Source organism: Saccostrea cucullata, unplaced genomic scaffold (assembly GCF_032062105.1).
Source record: "Saccostrea cucullata isolate Sc308-1 unplaced genomic scaffold, CSIRO_AGI_Scuc_v1 ctg2987, whole genome shotgun sequence".
NCBI classification, from domain to species: Eukaryota; Metazoa; Mollusca; class Bivalvia; order Ostreida; family Ostreidae; genus Saccostrea; species Saccostrea cuccullata.
In genome coordinates this window covers 72,097-91,477 of record NW_026918383.1, presented here as the reverse complement: position 1 = coordinate 91,477, position 19,381 = coordinate 72,097, and the positions used below count along the sequence as shown (strand labels likewise).

The window sequence follows — 19,381 nt, the reverse complement described above, 5'->3', positions numbered from 1 at the left end:
ATTGATTCTCCACATTTGTACAAATGGTTTTAAAAGGCATCTGTCTTATATAGATTTTTTTTAAGAAATTGAAACTTTCATCAGCGTAACGTTTGGGTAAATAAAACATTTTACATATATTTTTATACAGTCAAATGTAATTGTAATATTTACAGATACTTTTTACATGTTGTATAAAAAACAATAAACCGTTTTTAAAGGGCTTTCAGTCATAGCAGAACGAAAAACTTCCTTTTTTCAGTTGTTAACCTGTTATTAATGGTAAAAATAAAATGACGTCGCGCACGTTGTTATAATTATAGAACTGTAGTTCACACAAAGCTATGAAAGGGCACCTTTGAAGTCACTATAATTTTTTCACTCTATCTAAACTACTTGTACCAAATAAGATATTCAGGGTAGGACTGATTCCTATCATAAACAACAAACTCTCGATCTGAAAAAGTTCCACCATTGGCCACTACACTGTCATGTGACTCTTGATGAGTAGTACAAATATCCCTGCGGCAAATTTTACACGGGGGGCGTCTAAAACTTCCTCCAGTTCCCGTCAAAAACACATCCCCAAGACACATCCTAATCAGAAACATGGGATGTTCTCCTTTATTATTTGGTCCTGTAATACAAGGTAATATTTGTTTAGATTGTCCTCCAAGTTATCTTTTTATTCATTAGTTTAAGCAGAAAATTTAGTGAGGATGCAATTTAAAGCGAGAGTGTTAATAAATACTAGGTATTGTTAATATATTTTATTCCTACATTTTAGGTTACTCTTATCTTAATTTCAAGGCATCACAAAATCGCTGCAAGATTTCTCGCTAAAATTAAATGCCTTTTTTATAAAACTAAAAAACCGCTAAATTTTCGTATAACTAAAATTTTACTTATACGGTATTTAAAGAACTTTCCATTGTCGGAACCCACGGGTTTTCTCTCCGTTATACTACGTTGAATGAAGTGTAACGGGGAGAAAACGCGTGGATTCATTCCGACGTTGCCAAATACCTGAATATCCATGGGACTTTGATGCCACCTCTGCTCCATAGACGCCACTCCCGAGTCTTCCATTAGCAGCCAATCTACTGTCTAATCCTTGTGAACATATCACGTCTACAAACGGGGCTTTTGTAGCATGGAAAAAGTAATAATCGTTAATTTCTGGGTAGGTATGTCGGATCAAAGACGCGTCCAATTTCTTCATTACTCTAACAGGGCCTTGTGAACTGGGTAATTTTTCAAGTGCAACAAAGTTTCCTTCAACACTTGCTTTCCGAAATAATCTTTGGCATTCATCAGCATATTTTTGAAAAAGACCCACATTTTCTACTCTTTTTATGCTTATGATTCTTGCTCCGCCCAATGTGCTTTTCAGAGCAGCGCTTATTGAATTGAAAGCCAATTGGTCTACATTTTCTAAAGAGTGAGTATTTGTTTTGACATCCAAATTCCAGTCTTTTAATTTTTTTGTACTTGTGTATTTTGTCCAATATTTCGGTGTTCTCAGGTCCTCTCTGTACTTCCATGCAAACCAAGCTTTAGTCCCACGCTGAGGTTCCGTGTATTGCGAATACTGTCCGCTCGGTACTGGGTGACCAGCAGCGCTCACTAAAGGGAAATACACCATAAACTTCTGACCAAAGGTAAATTTTAATACTTTTATCGAGAGCACATCTATTAAACCATTTCATAGAATTGCTATGATTTCAGAAACTTTATTAGAATGAATCTTTTTTTTTCCAAATCTACCTTTTCTTCCAGGATTAGTCAATTCATCTTTATACGCCTGCAAAGATGTAAAAATTGGAAAGTTGCAAATCTTAGAAAAACAATTTGACACTCAAAATATGAGACTGAAAAACTATATCGCACCTTTTCTAACTGCTTTAAGTCCGGACTTCCGCCATACAATACGATTCGTACTTCAGAAATGCTATATTTGGCTGAAAACTTTCGAATTGCCGCCACAATGCAAGCAGCAGCTACGTCTAATGGGAACTTTAGTTGTCCCGTTCCAAGTGCTGGGAACGCTATGGACTTGTGTCCACGAGAATTGGCCGTTTTCAGACACTGATAGACAAAGCCCTCCAATATCTGAAAATATCATATGGTTCAATTCCATTAAAAACCTTGCACAATCAATAATAAAAAATGCTCCCTTAGAGACAGTACATGTACTTACAATATCAGGTTGGACGGCTTTGCCATGAGCTTTATCATACCATGACAATAAGGCACCGTGAAAAACTTCGGAGCACTTTAAATTGTAACCCTTGGTAACAACAACAGACCCTAAAGCAAGCTGATTGGGACAATTATGATGAAGCTCTTTTACGAGGTTCGGTCCGGCAGCAGCCACCAGGGCGGTGGAAGAGGCATTGTTCATGTTGAGGTCAGTTCCAACGGCATTGACCACTGCACTCACCTGGTAATATATCTCTTGCAGTTAGAAAATACTGCCCAACATTTAATTTAAGTTCTTTTAAATTATCATAGTTTTACACACAGGGCCTGTAACATGATACATGTATACACATGTACATGTATTTGATTTAACGCAATCACTTTATATACAAAAATACCTTTTTGAGTATAAACTGAAGTGATGCGTAAAATTAAATATGTAGTACGTATGGTACCGGCCCCTGTGATATTATTAGTTATCCAGGTTCAATCAAGGGTGTACGGGGATTTACCCCGGGTTGTATTCCATACACCCTGAGGCCGCATTGTATTCCATACACCCTGAGGCCGCAGGCCGAAGGGTGTATGGAATACAACCCGGGGTAAATCCCCGTACACCCTTGATTGAACCTGGATAACGAATTTATTTCCTTTGTATCCATAAAAATGCTTTGTAAACATACAGAGTGTATCTCAATCTATCGATAAGATATTTATCATAGAGAATGTATGCATTGTGACGTCTCGTTTTATTTACACCCGGCTCAAGTCGGGTGCACGGATATTTACACCCGACTTTGTAACCAATCAAAGCGTGTTACAAGCTAGATAGGAAATAATACAGTGTATGATCTTACATATAATTTGTTGAAAAGCTTACAACATTGCAAACCTCTTCTATATTTGAAATTAAACACATGATACTATTTTTAAATTGAAAAAGGCTTACATTTTGATCAGGCAGACTTCCTACTATAACATTCACAGCAATTTTGCCTATATTTTTGCTAAACTTTGTACGTGACATTCCAGTGGAAGAAGGTGCCGGTGTTGCTTTGGAAGTCGAACCTGTGGGAATAAAGAAATATACCCTGGTTCATAAAAAATGAAGTATAAAAGTACCAGATGAATTTTTGACATGGACATACCTGAAGCACTTTTACCGATTCCAAGTTCATTTAACAGCTCCTATAAGAAGACATTAATTAAACAATATCACCGAGCCCGCTTTTTTATGAATTAAATATATATTAAAATTGGGAGAAGGAACAGAAATAACTTTGGCAATTTTTTTTTTTACAATTTGATTTTAAAAAAGAGAGATAACTTTACATACAGATTGGACTAATGAAGAATCTTTGCTTCCTTTAAATATCACAATGCTGACATCTGTAAGACTAGCTTGTGGGTGTTTACTGCTGAACTTTTGGATGCTCTGTACCATAACTTTGATAGCGGTTTTTGTGGGATATTCCAAAGCGCCAATGCCTAACGTTGGAAATGCTATCGACCTTATCGAGTTTAAATTCGCCGTTTCTAGACAACCGGTAACAAACTGTTCCAAACACTAGAAAAGATACCTTTTTTGTATTAGCCAATTACGAAAAAAGGTGTTTTGGCACCATGAGCACAGAATTGAAACTTTATTTTTCAATGAACAACAGAAAAATATGAAATCAGTGTATGAACACACCCCAGCAGGATCAGGAGTGGGTGTTCCCCATTTTGGCAAAGTGCCATGGAAGACATATTTGCATGACAAATTGTATCCATTTGTAATAGCCAATCCTCCAAAATTTATTCCCTTTGCGGCTACGTTGTTGAGTTCCGTCTGCAGTCCAGACCCTGCGTCATTTAGTAAAACCCGTGATAGAGCACCGGTGCTGAGGTTCAAGTCTTTTGGTGCGCAATGAGCTAAAACATCAGCCTAGAATAATACACATTTTTTTAATTTCAAATTTCCAATGAAATAATATTAAACACACATATTTAGTGACGCTTTTAGGCTCTAACAGTTTTATTCGTAAAATGCTGTCAAAGTTTTCATACTCATTAAAGGCATATGCAATGTGAAAATCAAAGTCAATGAAATGCATGTACTTACACTCTGCTTGTTTAAGGCACCAAGAACTACTTTCACATTTACAGTTCCAAGCCTAACACTATTCCCAGAATTACTGGAAACTTTGGAAGGACTGCCGCCATGTTTTTGATCTGAAAGAAAAAATAGGTCTATTTTTCTAAAGATTTATTTCATTATTATATTACATGTAGGAAAAGTAAATTGGAATCACAGACTGTCAACTTACATTTGTTTGATGTTGATGAGGAATACTTAACTGCTGCATTTAAGAAGTCCTTTAAAATAAATGTTCATAAATTCAAAGGCAACCTTTATAATGTTTTTTTTTTTTTTACAACATTTGGATTTAACGAGGTCCAATCTACTTGATCTGCGATACGTTTTAACGCAGCGTCAACCCAGGCACGTCACACAAGCTCCAGACAGCTCAGTATTACGTTACGCTACAACTCCATATGATATTCGTAGGGCACGAAAGTAGTCCCGGAGAATCGACAGTGTATGGAGTTTGGTCACAGTACCCTTGACTGCCGTCACAATTAAAAACAATAACGTCACAATTAAAATGACGTCAAATTGCGCTAAAATGTTTCGCTGATCTTGCATACCTGGTAGCTCTGTATACTGTGCATGTTGAAAGCTGGCTCATTCTGGCATTTCTATTATTTACATTACGGTTTTTTTCTTTAAATTAATAATCACTTGTAGAACATAATTTATTTTGAGGTATCAATTTCTAGGTACAGGATCATTAATTTTATCTTGTTTTATTTCAATTAGTGAGTTAGAAAAAACAAACACTGCAACCAAATTGATTTTAGTCTTTCTCCTTGAACATGTTGAAGAGTTTATACACATCACTTTCATCATTTATATTTTTTTTATTTGTCAATTACTTTGTTTTTATGGGAGTTTAGTATGTAATTGTGTATAAAAACACGAAAAATGGTCCATATCTTGAAAGTGCCCCCATTTAACTACAATGAAGGCAAGGTAACAAAATTTCACTCTAATTTTCCTTGGCATAATACATACAAATTTATTTCCAAGAATTGAATCTTTTTATCAAATCGTTTTCGTAATTTCCAACTAGATTGGGCCTCGTTAATAATGTTTTTTTTACCCTTTGACCAGGAATGGGAAAAGAAATATTTATACAAGGAATACATGTCCAATAAGTGTCAAAATTTCCTTCTTACGAAAACAAAACAATACATTTTAACTGTACTTGTTTAAATTCTGGATCACAGTCTGTGGTGAGGATAAATTCATTTTTATTGTTAATTTTAGATCATTTTAATCTTTCACTTTACATTTCCTTGTTTGGCAAAAACAGCAATGCAATATATTGTTTTTACGTAAATTTTCAAACATCCATGTTAAATCTGAATTTGGATTTCTTGTAACTAGGGCATGAGAATTAATACAGGAAGCGTTTAAGAAACTCACGATTTGTTAATTATATTATTAATCAATCCAAGCATATTATAGATCCATATTACATGTATAATCAAAATTCAAAGGACAAGAAACTTCATCAACTTTTAAGAAAGAACAATTTAATGCAATAAAAGACTTTTTTTTAAATCAAATGCAGCCTTGCAATTAAAAAAGAATTTGTTGCTGACCAGGATATGGTTAAGACAATCATATTTATTCAATTTTTGAAAGTAATAGCCTGGTATGATTTTTAATGAACAATTTACATTTACCTTATGGTATCATTCTGTAAAGCATCATAAGTAGTAAATTGTTTATACCTGGAAAGTGCTGCTTTCTTGTGAGTATATAACAATGGCCACAGATGTTATTGATCGAGAAGTACAATCTTCAATACATTCCAACATAATTTCAGCAACTCTGGGTGAGGGGTAAGACAGGTACCCGGTCCCAATTGGTGGGAAGGCGATGGATCTGTAACCGTCAGCATCAGCCTTATCCAGACACTCTGTCACCAAGTCTGCTAGAATCTGTGAACAAGGACATATCTTCCTTAAATCGGACATAAGGTAACATTCCATTTATTTACGTCATAAAATATAGAGATGAAGAATAGTCTTCATGCTCAAAACTCGTATAGAAAGCACTAAAACTGCCTTTTGGCTGATTTACTAGTACTCAGCCCTAACCCCTGAAATCCTGAACTTGAAAGCTTCTTTTAAATTAATACATTTGTAAAACTTATACCTTTTCGTCTTTTTTGGATGAATATTTTGTCAGAACTCCATGATAGATAGCCTTACAGGTAAGATTTCCTCCTGTTGTGACGGCTATTTCCCCTGGGGATAACTTCTTCGGATATTTCTGAATGCATTCTCTCTGAATGCCCTTCCCAGCTGCAGATAGGAGAGAACTGGATGCTCTCCCTTGTCTCAGATCAAGACTAGGATTTGCACTGTGAACTATTACGTCAACCTAAAAGAAAAAAATTAAGACTATTTTCAACAATAATATAGTTTTGTACAGTTATTTTTCAAACAATAAGAGTATGTAGGTTTTTTGCATCAATCCTCTGGCATACTCATGGTACAGAGAATTACCACTACCTACATTGCAAATCTAAATAAGAATACTTATGAAATGAAACAATAAAACATCTAATGAATGAATAGGTACCGAACGACAAGTATTCTTGGGGAAAGAATGTCATATAAATTTCCATTATCACTTGAGAGATTTTAGCATGCTTTCATTTCATTTTTTAAATTTTTAAGGATTCAATCTTTTTTTCATAGTGTTACCTTTTGTCTGGTAATATCTCCTCCAACAATATTGACTGTAATATTACCGATCTGGAAACCCGATTTGACTTGAAAACTTGATCCTGGGGAACTGTGCTTGGGAAAATAGGTGGCCCCTTCTAACTCGTCGGAATCCTCAGTTGATTCTACCGAGAGAATATTTAAGTTTATCACACAGAAAAAGAAGAAAGCAGCACTCATATTACCTTATAAATATATCAAGACAGGTCTTGGCATCAATATGAAGAAGTTGAAACTTATAGCATTCATTTGAATTTTTAAAAAAAAAATAAAATTCTTCCAGAAATTTAATTTAAAGCGACGAATCTGTTTTCTTACTCACCCTCTTCGTCAGATTCTGAGGTTTCCGACGATTCCGGCGATGAAGAATCGGAATCATCTAATAAACTGCGACCTCTGTATCCAGCCATTCTAACGTGTTCAGTTTGTCGGATAATTGCAGCAGTTTGATATCACGATAGGATACAATTGCATATTTTATAATCTTTTATATTTTAGGAATTTTTATAGATCTCTTGCATCCTTCCTCATAGATTTTGCTATTTTTGTACAATACTGGTTTTCTTCCTCGAGAGAATCTCATGATCCAGGAAGTTGTCTCATGCATTGAAGAGATTGACTGATATAAATGTATTTTAATTTAATTATTGATATTAAAATATTTTAATTATGATATATACTATTTTACGACTTAGTTCTATTATCGAAGCAGCCAATTTAAAAGTATACAGCAAAAATAAAGTTGTATGCAAAAAATCTATAAAAATGATGTATCCGGTAATTGATTTTTAGGCCCTTTTTTACAATTAGTTTGTCCTGAACTGAGCGAATTTGAAAATGTAAATTCTAATGTTTTACAGTTTTATGTTTTATTTATATTTTTTGTTTTGCATAAAGTTTATTCAAAAAAAGTATTGGAATGAACTACCGGTAAATTGAACAAGGAATTGCACTTTCGGTGTCTTTGTGAGTGAGATGCCATTTTTTATGACACATTGTCTCAAATATGGCCCTAATATATGTCGAAAATATCACTGAAGGTTTTTTCCATTATTTTCAAAACATGACAAATATATTGCACACGGTGGCACATGCGTGAAAGCTGGTTCTCAATATAAGGCAGGGGATGCTCACTTCTCCATGGCAGCTGATCCAACATTGGATGTTTTAGTAGTCCGTGTTTGCTCTGTTTTGATTTGTTTGAATGAACGTTTGAGCTTGAATACTGTTCGTGATCTCCATATATTTTTTGCAAGTGAGAGATAAGAAAGAAATGTGTTTCACCTATGTAATCAGATTTTTAAATCATCATACAAAACATTGTTATATCAAGTACATATCCTTTGTATTTTGGGGTTGGCTTTTTAGCTCACTCAGTTCAAGTAAGTTTGCCGTTTTCCTAATCATCTGTTGTAAAACATTTATCCTGAACAGAGTGAATTTGAAAATGTAAATTCTAGTGAAAATTCAAAATTAACACTTTTATGTTTTGTTTATATTTTTTTGCTGATAGATGTCAGCAAATTATAGAGAGCACAAACTGGTGCAAGTGGAAAAAGTAATGGAATGGACCACGTATAAATTGCAAAAATTAGAAGCAAAGAATTATAATAATATTTGGCTAATATCGTTACTTTTCATGACAAAAATAAAAACAGAAATATTTTGTAGAAATATTTAATAATTTTCATGACAAACAAACACTTTTCTCGCAATTTAATTGCCTATCTCATGTGAAGGTAAAGGTCACATTAACACCTTTATCCCCATCGTTCAGCTGATATACCAAATAAGAAATTCGGGATAAGACTGATTTCTATCGTAAACCACGAACTCCCGATCAGAAAAGGCTCCACCATTTGCCACCACACTGTCGTACATCTCATGATGGCTTGTACAGTAAGCACTGCTGCACTTTTTGCAAGGGGCCCTCCTAAAATTAGTGTCTATATTATTTGTCAAAAAGACATCACCGAGACACATTCTGACCAAGAACATGGGTCTTTCACCTTTGGTATTGGTTCCTATGAACAGAACAAAATATTGGGGTAGTGTTAAAATTCTCAATGTATTCTCTGAAAGTCAGCATGACTTTAATTCTGCTAAATTCTTTGTTTTCCTTGTAACAAACGTTACATTCTGAATCACCAATACTAGAATATTCATTTAATACATGTACATGTAATCCAATTTTCAGATCTTTTAAATACCGGTTATATTGTTCAATAGAACTTTAAAAAACGCTGATTAAATGAAAACATAAAGATTCTAACCTCTACATAGAAGCTCGGGCTTGTTGTAATAAAGATAGCGTGTAATGTACCTGTGTATCCGTGAGACTTTGAAGCTTCCTCTGCCCCATAGACTCCCACACCTAGTTTTCCTCCCCCTAGTCTACTATCCAGTCCCTGTTCACAGATCAAATTAACAGCATTGGGTTTTGTACCATGGAAAAAGAAATACTCATTTATTTCTGGATAAGTTTGCTTCGTTAAGGATTGGTCAAGATACTTCATCACCTTCACCGGGCCCAGTGAGTTCTTTAATTTATGCAAAGAAGTAAAATTCCCTGCCATACTAGCTTTGCGAAATAATCGTTGACATTCATCGCCGTATTTTTGGAACAAACCAACATTTTCAAGCCTTTGTATACTAACAATCTTTTTTACGGATACAGATTTTCGAAGGGCGTTGGTTATGGAACTTTTAGTAGCTTGATCCACATTTTCAAAAGAGCTACCTCCCATATTCCAATGTTTTAGTTTTTTGGTGTCGGTGTATTTTGTCCAATATTTTGGTGTTCTGAGATCTTCCCTGTACTTCCATGCCAACCAAGCCTCTGTGCCTCGTTTTGGTTCGCTGTATTGCGGAAAATGTTCGACAGGAGCTGAGTGGCCTGCTTTACTCACTAAAGGATGCAATTTTGAGAATCAAAGTAAATGCAATACATTGTAATTTTTATTAACAAACATAAACACAATTCTTCGCACGAACAAGATAACGGTAAATGCACTTATTTTCAAGGGGTAATTTTTTTTTTATATTCGAGAAATTGATATTGATTTTATTGGTAATTTGGCAGACATGGCACAATACTCAGTACGTAATTTGAAATGTTGACCTTTCATTGAGTGAGTGGATTTCAGAAAACAACTAGAATTAGCAATCAATCATTTAAGATTTTTTATAAGAGAATATATCGTGAAATCATATATTTTCATGGGGGCTAATTCGAGTTATGTCCAAGACACGATGTAGTTACGATATCGACACATTACTTTTTTATAGTTTACTATAATAGTTCTATATGCTCATGTGTTTATTACAATACTTTCTGTTTTAAGCATATTTCCTTACTGTTAATATCCTCGATATCGGCACGATATCGAATCATGGTTGCTCCAAGAATTGTGATTTCCATCCTTAATATGATGTTTTTAACAACTGTTACTTAAAAATGTCTTTATAAATCTTTCCCTGATGTGTCGATATCGTCGATATCGACGATATCGCTTCGATATCGAATCATGTTTGCTCAGCCCTTGGTAAGTACCTTTCCTGTTACTTTGAATGTGTTTATGTTTATTTACTTTACTTTTACGGAGATTTTACCTGCCGTCGATATCGTCGATATCGACGATATCGTATCGATATCGAATCATGATTGTTAAAAGCATATTACTTTACCAACCTTCACCATAATACAAAAACTTTATTTATACATCACTTCTGTGTTTAATAAGTTTACCTTACTGTCGATATCAAATCGATATCGTATTTTATCGAATCATGATTGTTGAAATATTTTCAAGATTTGTCACCCTAACCAAACACCTTACTCTAAATCTAATCTAAAACAATAACAACACTAAAATTTTCTTAATCATATTAATTTATTTTTATATTCATGCCAATAAGGAATCATTTTTGACTTCACTTGTGACTTTCTAAAATTCTGTAATACATTAATGTGAAATATATACTGATGGGAATTAATATCGATACGAAATCGTCATAATATTGTCGATATCGACGACATCGACATAATATAGAGTTACTTTAAGTACAGCACCAGGTATTTCCAATTAATAGTGCTGATTTCCATGATCTTTATGCATGATATCGACATAATATTGTCGATATCGACATCGAATTCGTTCTTGGACATGTATGAAATGATTAAGAAACATTGAAAAAAAAACTCTACCTTTTTTTCCAGGACTGGCCATTTCTTCCATATATGCCTACAGAGAGATTTTTTTTTCAAACCGCAGTTAGTATTTCTTCAGTTAAACATTGATAAAATCTTTATACTTGAAAGGGATAAAATGTGTTTGATGTTTTTGACTGAAAAAAGCAAGTCATGACAGTATCAGACCTTTTCAAGCTGTTCCAAGTCTGGGCTTCCGCCATACAATAAAATTCGTACTTCGAAGTTGTTGTATTTGTCAGAAAACTTTTGAATTCCTGCTACAGTACAAGCGGCAGCTACATCTGGTGGAAACTTTAACTGTTCCGTACCTAAAGCTGGGAAAGCGATGGAGTTGTGTCCACGTGATTTGGCCGTTTTCAGACATTTATAGACGAAATATTCCAGGACCTATAATTTATTTACAAAGAATCAACTCTTTGCAGAAATAATATTTTGATAGACAATTTTCAACAGGCACTTACAGTATCCGGTTCTTGTTTACTGCCAGTTGTTTTCGAGGTCCATGGAGATAAGGCACCATGAAATACTTCTTTACAACTTAAGTTGTAACCCTTAGTGACAGCAACAAATCCAAATGGAATTTTACCAAAACAAGTCTGACGAAGCTCCTGTACGAGATTAGGCCCAGCAGCAGACACTAGGGCGGAGGACACTGCGGAATCTATGCTGAGGTCCTTACCAATGCTATTGACTATAACATCCACCTGGTACAAATGTATTGGTTATCAAATTCTTGATTAAATATGATTCCTGTAAAATTCTCTCAATAGAATATCATCCATAGTGTTTGTAATTCTTGTTTCATTATTGCTCTTCAATATATACTGATGGGAATTAATAAGGGAAAGCATAGTTACTGTTACCTAATGTTTAGCATGTTTGATATGTTCGAGGCTCTATGTAGCTAAGTTACTTTAATTAAAAAAGAAACTTTGCGATTGAAAATTGATTTCCATGATCTTTATGCATGATTACGCCCTTTAACACTACAATAGACGACAATTGTCATTATACCCTTACTTTAAGAATCATGCCAAGAGCATACCTTTCTGAAAATCAGAAATGGCAGGCTGTCGGATGCATAAACGGGTGTCAATCAATAAACCAGATTTATAGACAATATAAGTCAAAATTTGTTATTTCACGTCTGTGGTACCGCCAGACAGGGAGCGTAAAAATTAGACCAGATCGTGGTTCCAAACGTAAAACAACAGCAAGTGATGACCGTGAGCTGGTGCTGCTTTCCCTACGTAAAAGATTCAAACCAGTATCAAAAATAAACTCTGAGTTGAGGGCAGGTAGAGGAGTAAACAAATAGTGATCGTACTGTCAGAAACAGACTCAAACGCAGTGGGCTTCAAGTCGCGTCATCCTTTTGTAGTAGTGAAGATGACGGCCTCTCAGGAAAGCATGGGTTACTCAACACCAAGCACGACAACTTCGACATTGGCGTTTTACCATGTTCAGCGAAGAATCTAGGTTTACATTGGACTTTGCAGACGGTCGAATTCGCGTTCGGCGACGCCTTCGTATACGTCATTATTAGTGTACCTTTAAACAAAATGATTCCTATCGAGGTGGATCGGTGATGAAGTGGTGCGACCACAGAACTGACTTGGTTCGACTTGATGGAAGAGTGACTGGTGCCCAATAACGAGATGAGATACGGAAATTGATACAGAGTGTCCCACGACGGTGTGAGGAAGTGATAAAAAAAGCAGGGAGGACACTCCAAATGCTAAAATTTTACTTGGGATGCACATACTTAATAAAATATCATCAAAATCCACAGACAATGAAGCAAATTTAACGATTAAATATACATGTAAGTGTTCCCTTCTTAATTTCCATCAGTATAAAATACTATAAATGTATCATTATATTTTTTTTGAATTGTAGCATTTCAAGATGATTGTGAAGTCTTACTTTTTGATCTTGAAGAGTTCCAACAGAAATATTCACATTAATTCCGTTTATATTATTATTAAAGTTTGCGAGGGGGATTACAGGCGATGGAACTTTAGGTTTATGCTTTGTATTTGAACTCAAGCCTGAAAAAAAATGGAAGCATGTTTTAAAATTTGAACAATTAAGACAAGTTGGGGCTTATTTTAGAATTATTACAAAAATACTTACTCTGTTTTGAGGTTGATTTTGAGGTTGAAAACGAACATTTCATAGCTGCGTTTACAAAGTCCTTTGAACGAAATATTCAGAGAATGATTATTTCCAGAAAGGGAATTGCAAGAGAAAAGTTTAAAGGTGTACAGTATCTTAAAAAATACGAGTTGGTCTTGTGATAAAATCCCAAGGAGCCTGAGAATATTTTATGGTAGATCATGCTTCAACCCGTATGTTTAAAATTATACATGTACCTTTTATAATACATTTGTTCTTTTATAACAAATGTTTAATATCTTGAGATATACTACTATAAGGAAAGAAGGTACGATTCTTTTTTCTTTGGAGGAGACTAAATATCATGTCACAGAATTTTTCTCCTTAGTATGAAATGCCCTCCATCTTTCCACCCAAAATTAAACTACTAGATTAATCATGGTAAAATTGTTCATTCTTCATTCATTTACCGTCTTTAAATAGTCTTATATGATGGAAACATTTGCAAATGTTACTTTTATTAATTTATCAATCATTAACATAATTTCGATTTAAAAAAATTGTCTTCATATAATTTTCTCAAAAGATTCGATGTATGAATGCATAATATGTAATGATTCTAATCAAGGGGGGAAAGAAATCTCGGAAATGCTTAGACAAACTTTAAAGAAAAAAAGATTAAGTGACTATTAGCTCTCTAATAAACTTTTTTTCTTTTTATATCCAGTAACCAGTATCAATGAAGAAAGATTTGCTAGTGTTTACCTGAAAACAACTACTTTCTTGTGAGTATGTAACAATGGACACAGATTTAACTGTTCTTGAATTACAATTTTCAATACATTCCAACATAATTTCAGCTACTCTTGATGGATTGTAAGACAGGTACCCGGTCCCAATTGGTGGGAAGGCGATGGACCTATAACCGTCAGCATCAGCCTGATCCAGACACTCTGTCACCAAGTCTGCTAAAATCTGAAGAAAATATTCTAAATCAAATGTCATATGAAAGAAAAAAAACATTTCCTTTGAGTCTAATATCGAGTTTCTTAAACTGTTTACATGATTTGCCTGAAAATTTCATTTGCTTAAGCTTTCATTGAAACCTTTAATAAATTTGAACAAAGTACAACATGCCCTATTTTTATCAAAAGAATTGCTTTGAAGAGTGGTTGTAATTTCAAATTTTCAATTCATTAAATGTTCATTTTATTCTTGCAAACACAACATTACAAATGTTCAAATCAAATACTTAATAATTATAGTTTGGTGCTTCTAAATCTATATATAAATGCTAATGAGAAATATATTTCAGATTTTATTACTATGGAATCATTGAAATTCTTTGGGTCCAATTTACGTGGATTGCCTAAATTTTACAGGTTCGTGGAGATTTGTGTTCACTCAGTCTTCCAATAAATATTAGACATTGATCGTTAGGATGTACTCTATTGCAATGAATTTCCACATTTTACCCCTTATCCTACTTAAAAATGGATAAAACTTGAACATTAATACCTGTTCGTCTTTTTTAGAGGAATACTTTGTCAGAACTCCGTGATAGATGGCCCTACAGGCGAGGTGTCCACCTGTTGTGACCGCTATTTCTCCTGGGTCTAACCTCCTAGTATAGGTCTGACGGCACTCCCTCTGAATGCCCCTCCCTGCCGCGGCTAGGATAGAACTAGAAGTTCTCCCCTGGCTCAGATCCAGACGAGAATTCGTAGTGTTAACTATTGCGTCAACCTTCATCGAAAAATTGAAAGTGAAGAAGACAAAGGTAAGTAATTTTGTAATGGTAGAAAATACTTCAGTTTAAAAAAGAAAAAAATATATCATGTCTTATTTTTACTCAAATGTTTTGAACATTTCCTGAAAATGTTTTTAAAATTTTATGTAAATGACAAAAAATATGTATACATATGCCACCATTACCAGAGCTAATATTTCACGCAGACCTGCTACTTCTTTAATCAAATTTATTAATGAAATGTGAAGATAAAAACACTATCATTTATTTTTAAGAACAGTTAATTTTTAAAACATTTAATATGTATGTTAAGTTAAACAAAATATTTAAATAATTTTATTGATTTATCTCTTGAAAACTTCCACCTTTTGTCTGGCAATGTCCCCTCCAACAACAGTGACCTTTATATTACCGATCTGATACCCTGATTTGGTCGTGTCACCAGAGCCCCGAACCCTCCGTTTAGATCTGTACGTGGCCCCTCTTAAATCCTCCTCCGATTCCTCTGATGATTCTGAAAGTGAATTAAAATTTTTAAAAACATACAAAACTAAATTAGAAAAAAATATAACTTCTGTATAAATTCAGTAGCTCCGGACTTGTAAAGTAGGCTATTCTGCTGCATGAAGAATGCTCATAAAATATGACACAATGAAGCACCATAAAGAATACGTTTTTTTCGTGTACTCGTTATCTCCAGAATATTAAAATACGTGTTCGGTACTTGGAAAAACACTAGACATACAATTTTAACTTCCATGTTATCATTAATCATCATTTTTCGATGACATACCTTCATCGTCGACACTCTCAAAATCAGACGACTCAGACGACGAAGAATCCGAAAAATCTAATAATCTCCGAGATCTGTATCTGTGACTAGCCATTCTAATTGTATATTGAAGCTGGTGATAACAGCTGGAAATAACACGTCAAAAAAAGAGCATTCCTATTTCAGTTATGCATTTGTAAAGGGTATCCTTCCGTGTATGTTTCAATAAATTTTCCTCTAAATTTCGCGTAAAGGCAAGGGAACTTTTCTTCCGCGATTATCCAATGGACAAGGAAAAAAAATGCATGAAGAACATTACATCTCGAGATATTCTGTTCCTGTCGTTTATTTGAAAATTAAGAAAATATCGACATTAATGTATAACACTTTGATTTCAAACGCATTTTTTTCATTCTTGCACCAAATAATTTGCAAAAAAATATTGAATTTTGAATTGTTATTATTTTTATTGTATAGGGTGCAGCCAAGAAGAATTGATTTTATAGACCCTGTTTACACTAAAACCATTTTTTGGACTTATAGAAAATAGTACATGCATAGGGAAATTCCATTTAAATAAAGGGGGTGCCTTTTTAAATCCAAAATAAACCTTCAAATTCTCGATCTGAAAAGGCTTCACCATTGGTCATTACACTTCAGTTTCCTGATGAGTAGCACATACAGGGTTTGTGCATACTTTTCATGGTGGCCTCTTATAATTTCCAAATATTGAGTAACGATTTTGGTTGTTACATCCTAAGTGAAAAGATGGATAAACATTTACAATTTCTACGAGCCTATAAATAATTTAATTGATCAAAGTATTGCATTAAATATATGTCAAATATTCCAATCAACAAATTTGCGAAATTATTTTTCCCGTAAAGCTTACATTAAAATAAAAGACCAAAATGACAAAAAAAGAGAGTTTATATACTCAGTATATCCTGCATATGATTTAGAGACTACATCAGAAGCGTACAAGCAGAGTTTTCCTCTCATTGCACTTCGACTGTCCAATCTTCTTGACTGCAAATGTTGTCTACGTACTGTGACCATGAGCCATGAAAAAGTAGTACTCAATGATTTCGGAAAGAGTAGGTTTTTTTCATGGAAGAATCCAACAAACAAATTCGTTGCACAGGCCCGCTTGACTGGAATTTTATCTAAGGTTGTAAATTTTCCCTTCACGCCTGCTTTTCGAAGTAGCCCCTCTATACTATATTTTTGTAATCAGGGTAAGCATTTATAGTATTCCTCGTTGTTGGACAGGGCGTGGAACAAATCAAAGTCCTAAAGACATTTTTACTTCAAATAAATTTTCATGTAAAAAATTAATATAAATAAAGTAGAAATTTTAAATTCCTTGCTATATAACCCTTAACATATTTTAAATATTGTAATATATCACTTGATTTTAAAACGTAATATTATGTGGTCGTCCAGTTCTCATTCTTGTTAAATCTATGTTCAACATGTGCCTGCCAGGAAAGTTGTTCGTTTATGATTTTATTGAAAATTATATGTCAGCTTATCTAGATACGATTTTAGTAATGGCTATTATCATCATAATTTACCTGTTGTCACTTCATGTAATATCGTAGGAGTTATAATATCAGGGAATAGAGGGTGGATTTTACATTTCATGTTTTGGAAGCCATCATACTTTACTCGGATCGTCATTTCCGGTTTGGTGACCTATATGTATTTACTAGTAATGCATTGTTCTATTGAAGTTATGAATATGGGATCGTATTCTACTTTTTAGTTTGAGTTGTTCTGTGATTTGAAGCTACAAGTTGTTATTTATTGTTAGCATTAACTTTATAATCAGTCAGCTTTATCGGGACTACATTTGTTTACGCTAGTGTCGGTAGTTACGATATTCATACGCTATATTGTTCAGCACATATTGTGCAGTCTAGGGATGTTTTATAAACATTGAAGGAATTTATTAATTCGTCTAGTCAAGCTTATTTTATGTGTTATATTTCCACTTGTTAATTTTACATAGTTTTACTAGTTACGATGTTGTACGGTAGCTTGTGTGGCAGAAGTAGTTCTGTGTTGGAACTTGTGTGGGAACTCAGCCTCCCGTACAAGCTTTTGATTGGTTAATAGTTCGTACGGCATAATTTTATTGGATAATTCGAGTCATGTGACAGAGAATAGGAGGTTATATAAGCAAGCGCGTACTACGCTACGACAGATTTCAGCTAGTTGTATGGCGGCTATATTTGAAAGTTAAAAAGAAGAAAACAAAGACGGTGAGATACTTATAATGTTATTTACGTATAATTAGCCTAGTTAGAAATCTCCTACCACACTGGACGACCTAAACTTGTGTTTCTGAAGAATCAGCTGTTTTATATTGGTATTTACATATTGTATTGTTATGATTATGAGATGCTGCACATACAATAAATGCTGAGTATGACTGATCAATCATCTTGAGTATCATTCAACAAAGAATCTACACAGAGTGGTGCCTGGTTTTTAACAAAATTTAATTACTGGTACATCCTGACAAAAGATGAATTATTTAGATGATAAACTATGGCCTATATAGATGCTGAGGATTCAGAAATACTAGCCACCCCTGGGGTAGCTTACAATATAACCAAAAAATATTTTGAAGGTGTGTTCAAAAATGTTTTGTTCTTTCTCTAGGTGTATATGTATTGCACGCCAAATTCACAAAAATGAGATAATCATAGTTTCACAATCGATAAACTAGGTTTATCGGTTGTAAACTATAGCTAACGGACTGTAAACTATAGTTAACAACGTTAATCTATATTTCACATCTGTAAACCGTAGTTAACGCAATAATCTTTATTTCACAACCGTAAACTATACTTAACACCTAAAACAATCATTTGCGATTGCAAAACATAGATTATCTAATAAATACAGTTAACTGTAGTTAACGATCTGATAAATATAGTTTCACGATTTGTGAAACTATGAGTAACAACTCTTAACTATAGTTTACGATTGTAAACTATAGTTTACAAACGTGAATCTATGTTTATCAACAAAATCTATTGTTAACTCTTTATTCAAACAGAGAAACTTAGATTAGCATTCGTAAACTATAGTTAACGACCGTTAAATATAGTTTTACAGATGAAAACTATACTTAACGAATCGTTAACTATACTTAACGAATCGTTAACTATAGTTTACGGTTTGTAAACTATAGTTTACAGTAGATAAACCTAGTTTATCAATTGCGAACTAGGTTTATCTCATTTTTGTGAATTTGGCGTGCCATAGATATGTGTTGGATTATGTCTTAGATCACAGAAAATCGTATAGAATGTTGCTAACTCGATCTCTCTTCACAACTCGATACACATGAACTTTAAATTTAAAAAAATTGATATATTCATACAATTAAAACTGCATTGTGGGTATTTGGATATAAAATCATAGTTTCGGTTTCACACGTACAATATAACAGTCGAATGAATAAGGTAAAAAAATTCAGGATCATGAA

At 33.9% G+C, this 19,381-nt stretch overlaps 2 protein-coding genes across 2 annotated transcripts in view; both read right to left on the bottom strand.

Annotated features, from left to right (window-relative positions):
* Nucleotides 1-226: 226 nt before the first annotated feature.
* LOC134264300 (protein mono-ADP-ribosyltransferase PARP15-like) lies at nucleotides 227-7,597 on the bottom strand. Its single transcript, XM_062746603.1, has 15 exons — nucleotides 7,349-7,597; nucleotides 7,006-7,151; nucleotides 6,452-6,679; nucleotides 6,025-6,234; nucleotides 4,491-4,539; nucleotides 4,286-4,413; nucleotides 3,875-4,108; nucleotides 3,518-3,748; nucleotides 3,330-3,369; nucleotides 3,131-3,249; nucleotides 2,180-2,422; nucleotides 1,870-2,091; nucleotides 1,747-1,783; nucleotides 1,006-1,605; nucleotides 227-616 (listed from the first exon to the last, which is right to left on the bottom strand). The coding sequence occupies exons 1-15, from the start codon at nucleotides 7,434-7,436 to the stop codon at nucleotides 372-374; spliced, it is 2,820 nt and encodes a 939-aa protein (XP_062602587.1). The 5' UTR covers nucleotides 7,437-7,597; the 3' UTR covers nucleotides 227-371.
* Nucleotides 7,598-8,626: 1,029 nt separating this feature from the next.
* The window catches only part of LOC134264270 (protein mono-ADP-ribosyltransferase PARP15-like), a 30,758-nt gene continuing 20,003 nt past the window's right edge, over nucleotides 8,627-19,381 (bottom strand). Inside the window, exons 2-11 of the mRNA XM_062746572.1 lie at nucleotides 15,473-15,621; nucleotides 14,876-15,103; nucleotides 14,123-14,332; nucleotides 13,376-13,436; nucleotides 13,166-13,290; nucleotides 11,701-11,943; nucleotides 11,405-11,626; nucleotides 11,234-11,270; nucleotides 9,350-9,934; nucleotides 8,627-9,050 (exon numbers count right to left, since the gene is read on the bottom strand). Of these exons, the coding sequence (XP_062602556.1) occupies nucleotides 8,800-9,050; nucleotides 9,350-9,934; nucleotides 11,234-11,270; nucleotides 11,405-11,626; nucleotides 11,701-11,943; nucleotides 13,166-13,290; nucleotides 13,376-13,436; nucleotides 14,123-14,332; nucleotides 14,876-15,103; nucleotides 15,473-15,621 (2,111 nt within the window). The 3' untranslated portion in view covers nucleotides 8,627-8,799. The remainder of the gene's footprint in view (nucleotides 9,051-9,349; nucleotides 9,935-11,233; nucleotides 11,271-11,404; nucleotides 11,627-11,700; nucleotides 11,944-13,165; nucleotides 13,291-13,375; nucleotides 13,437-14,122; nucleotides 14,333-14,875; nucleotides 15,104-15,472; nucleotides 15,622-19,381) is intronic.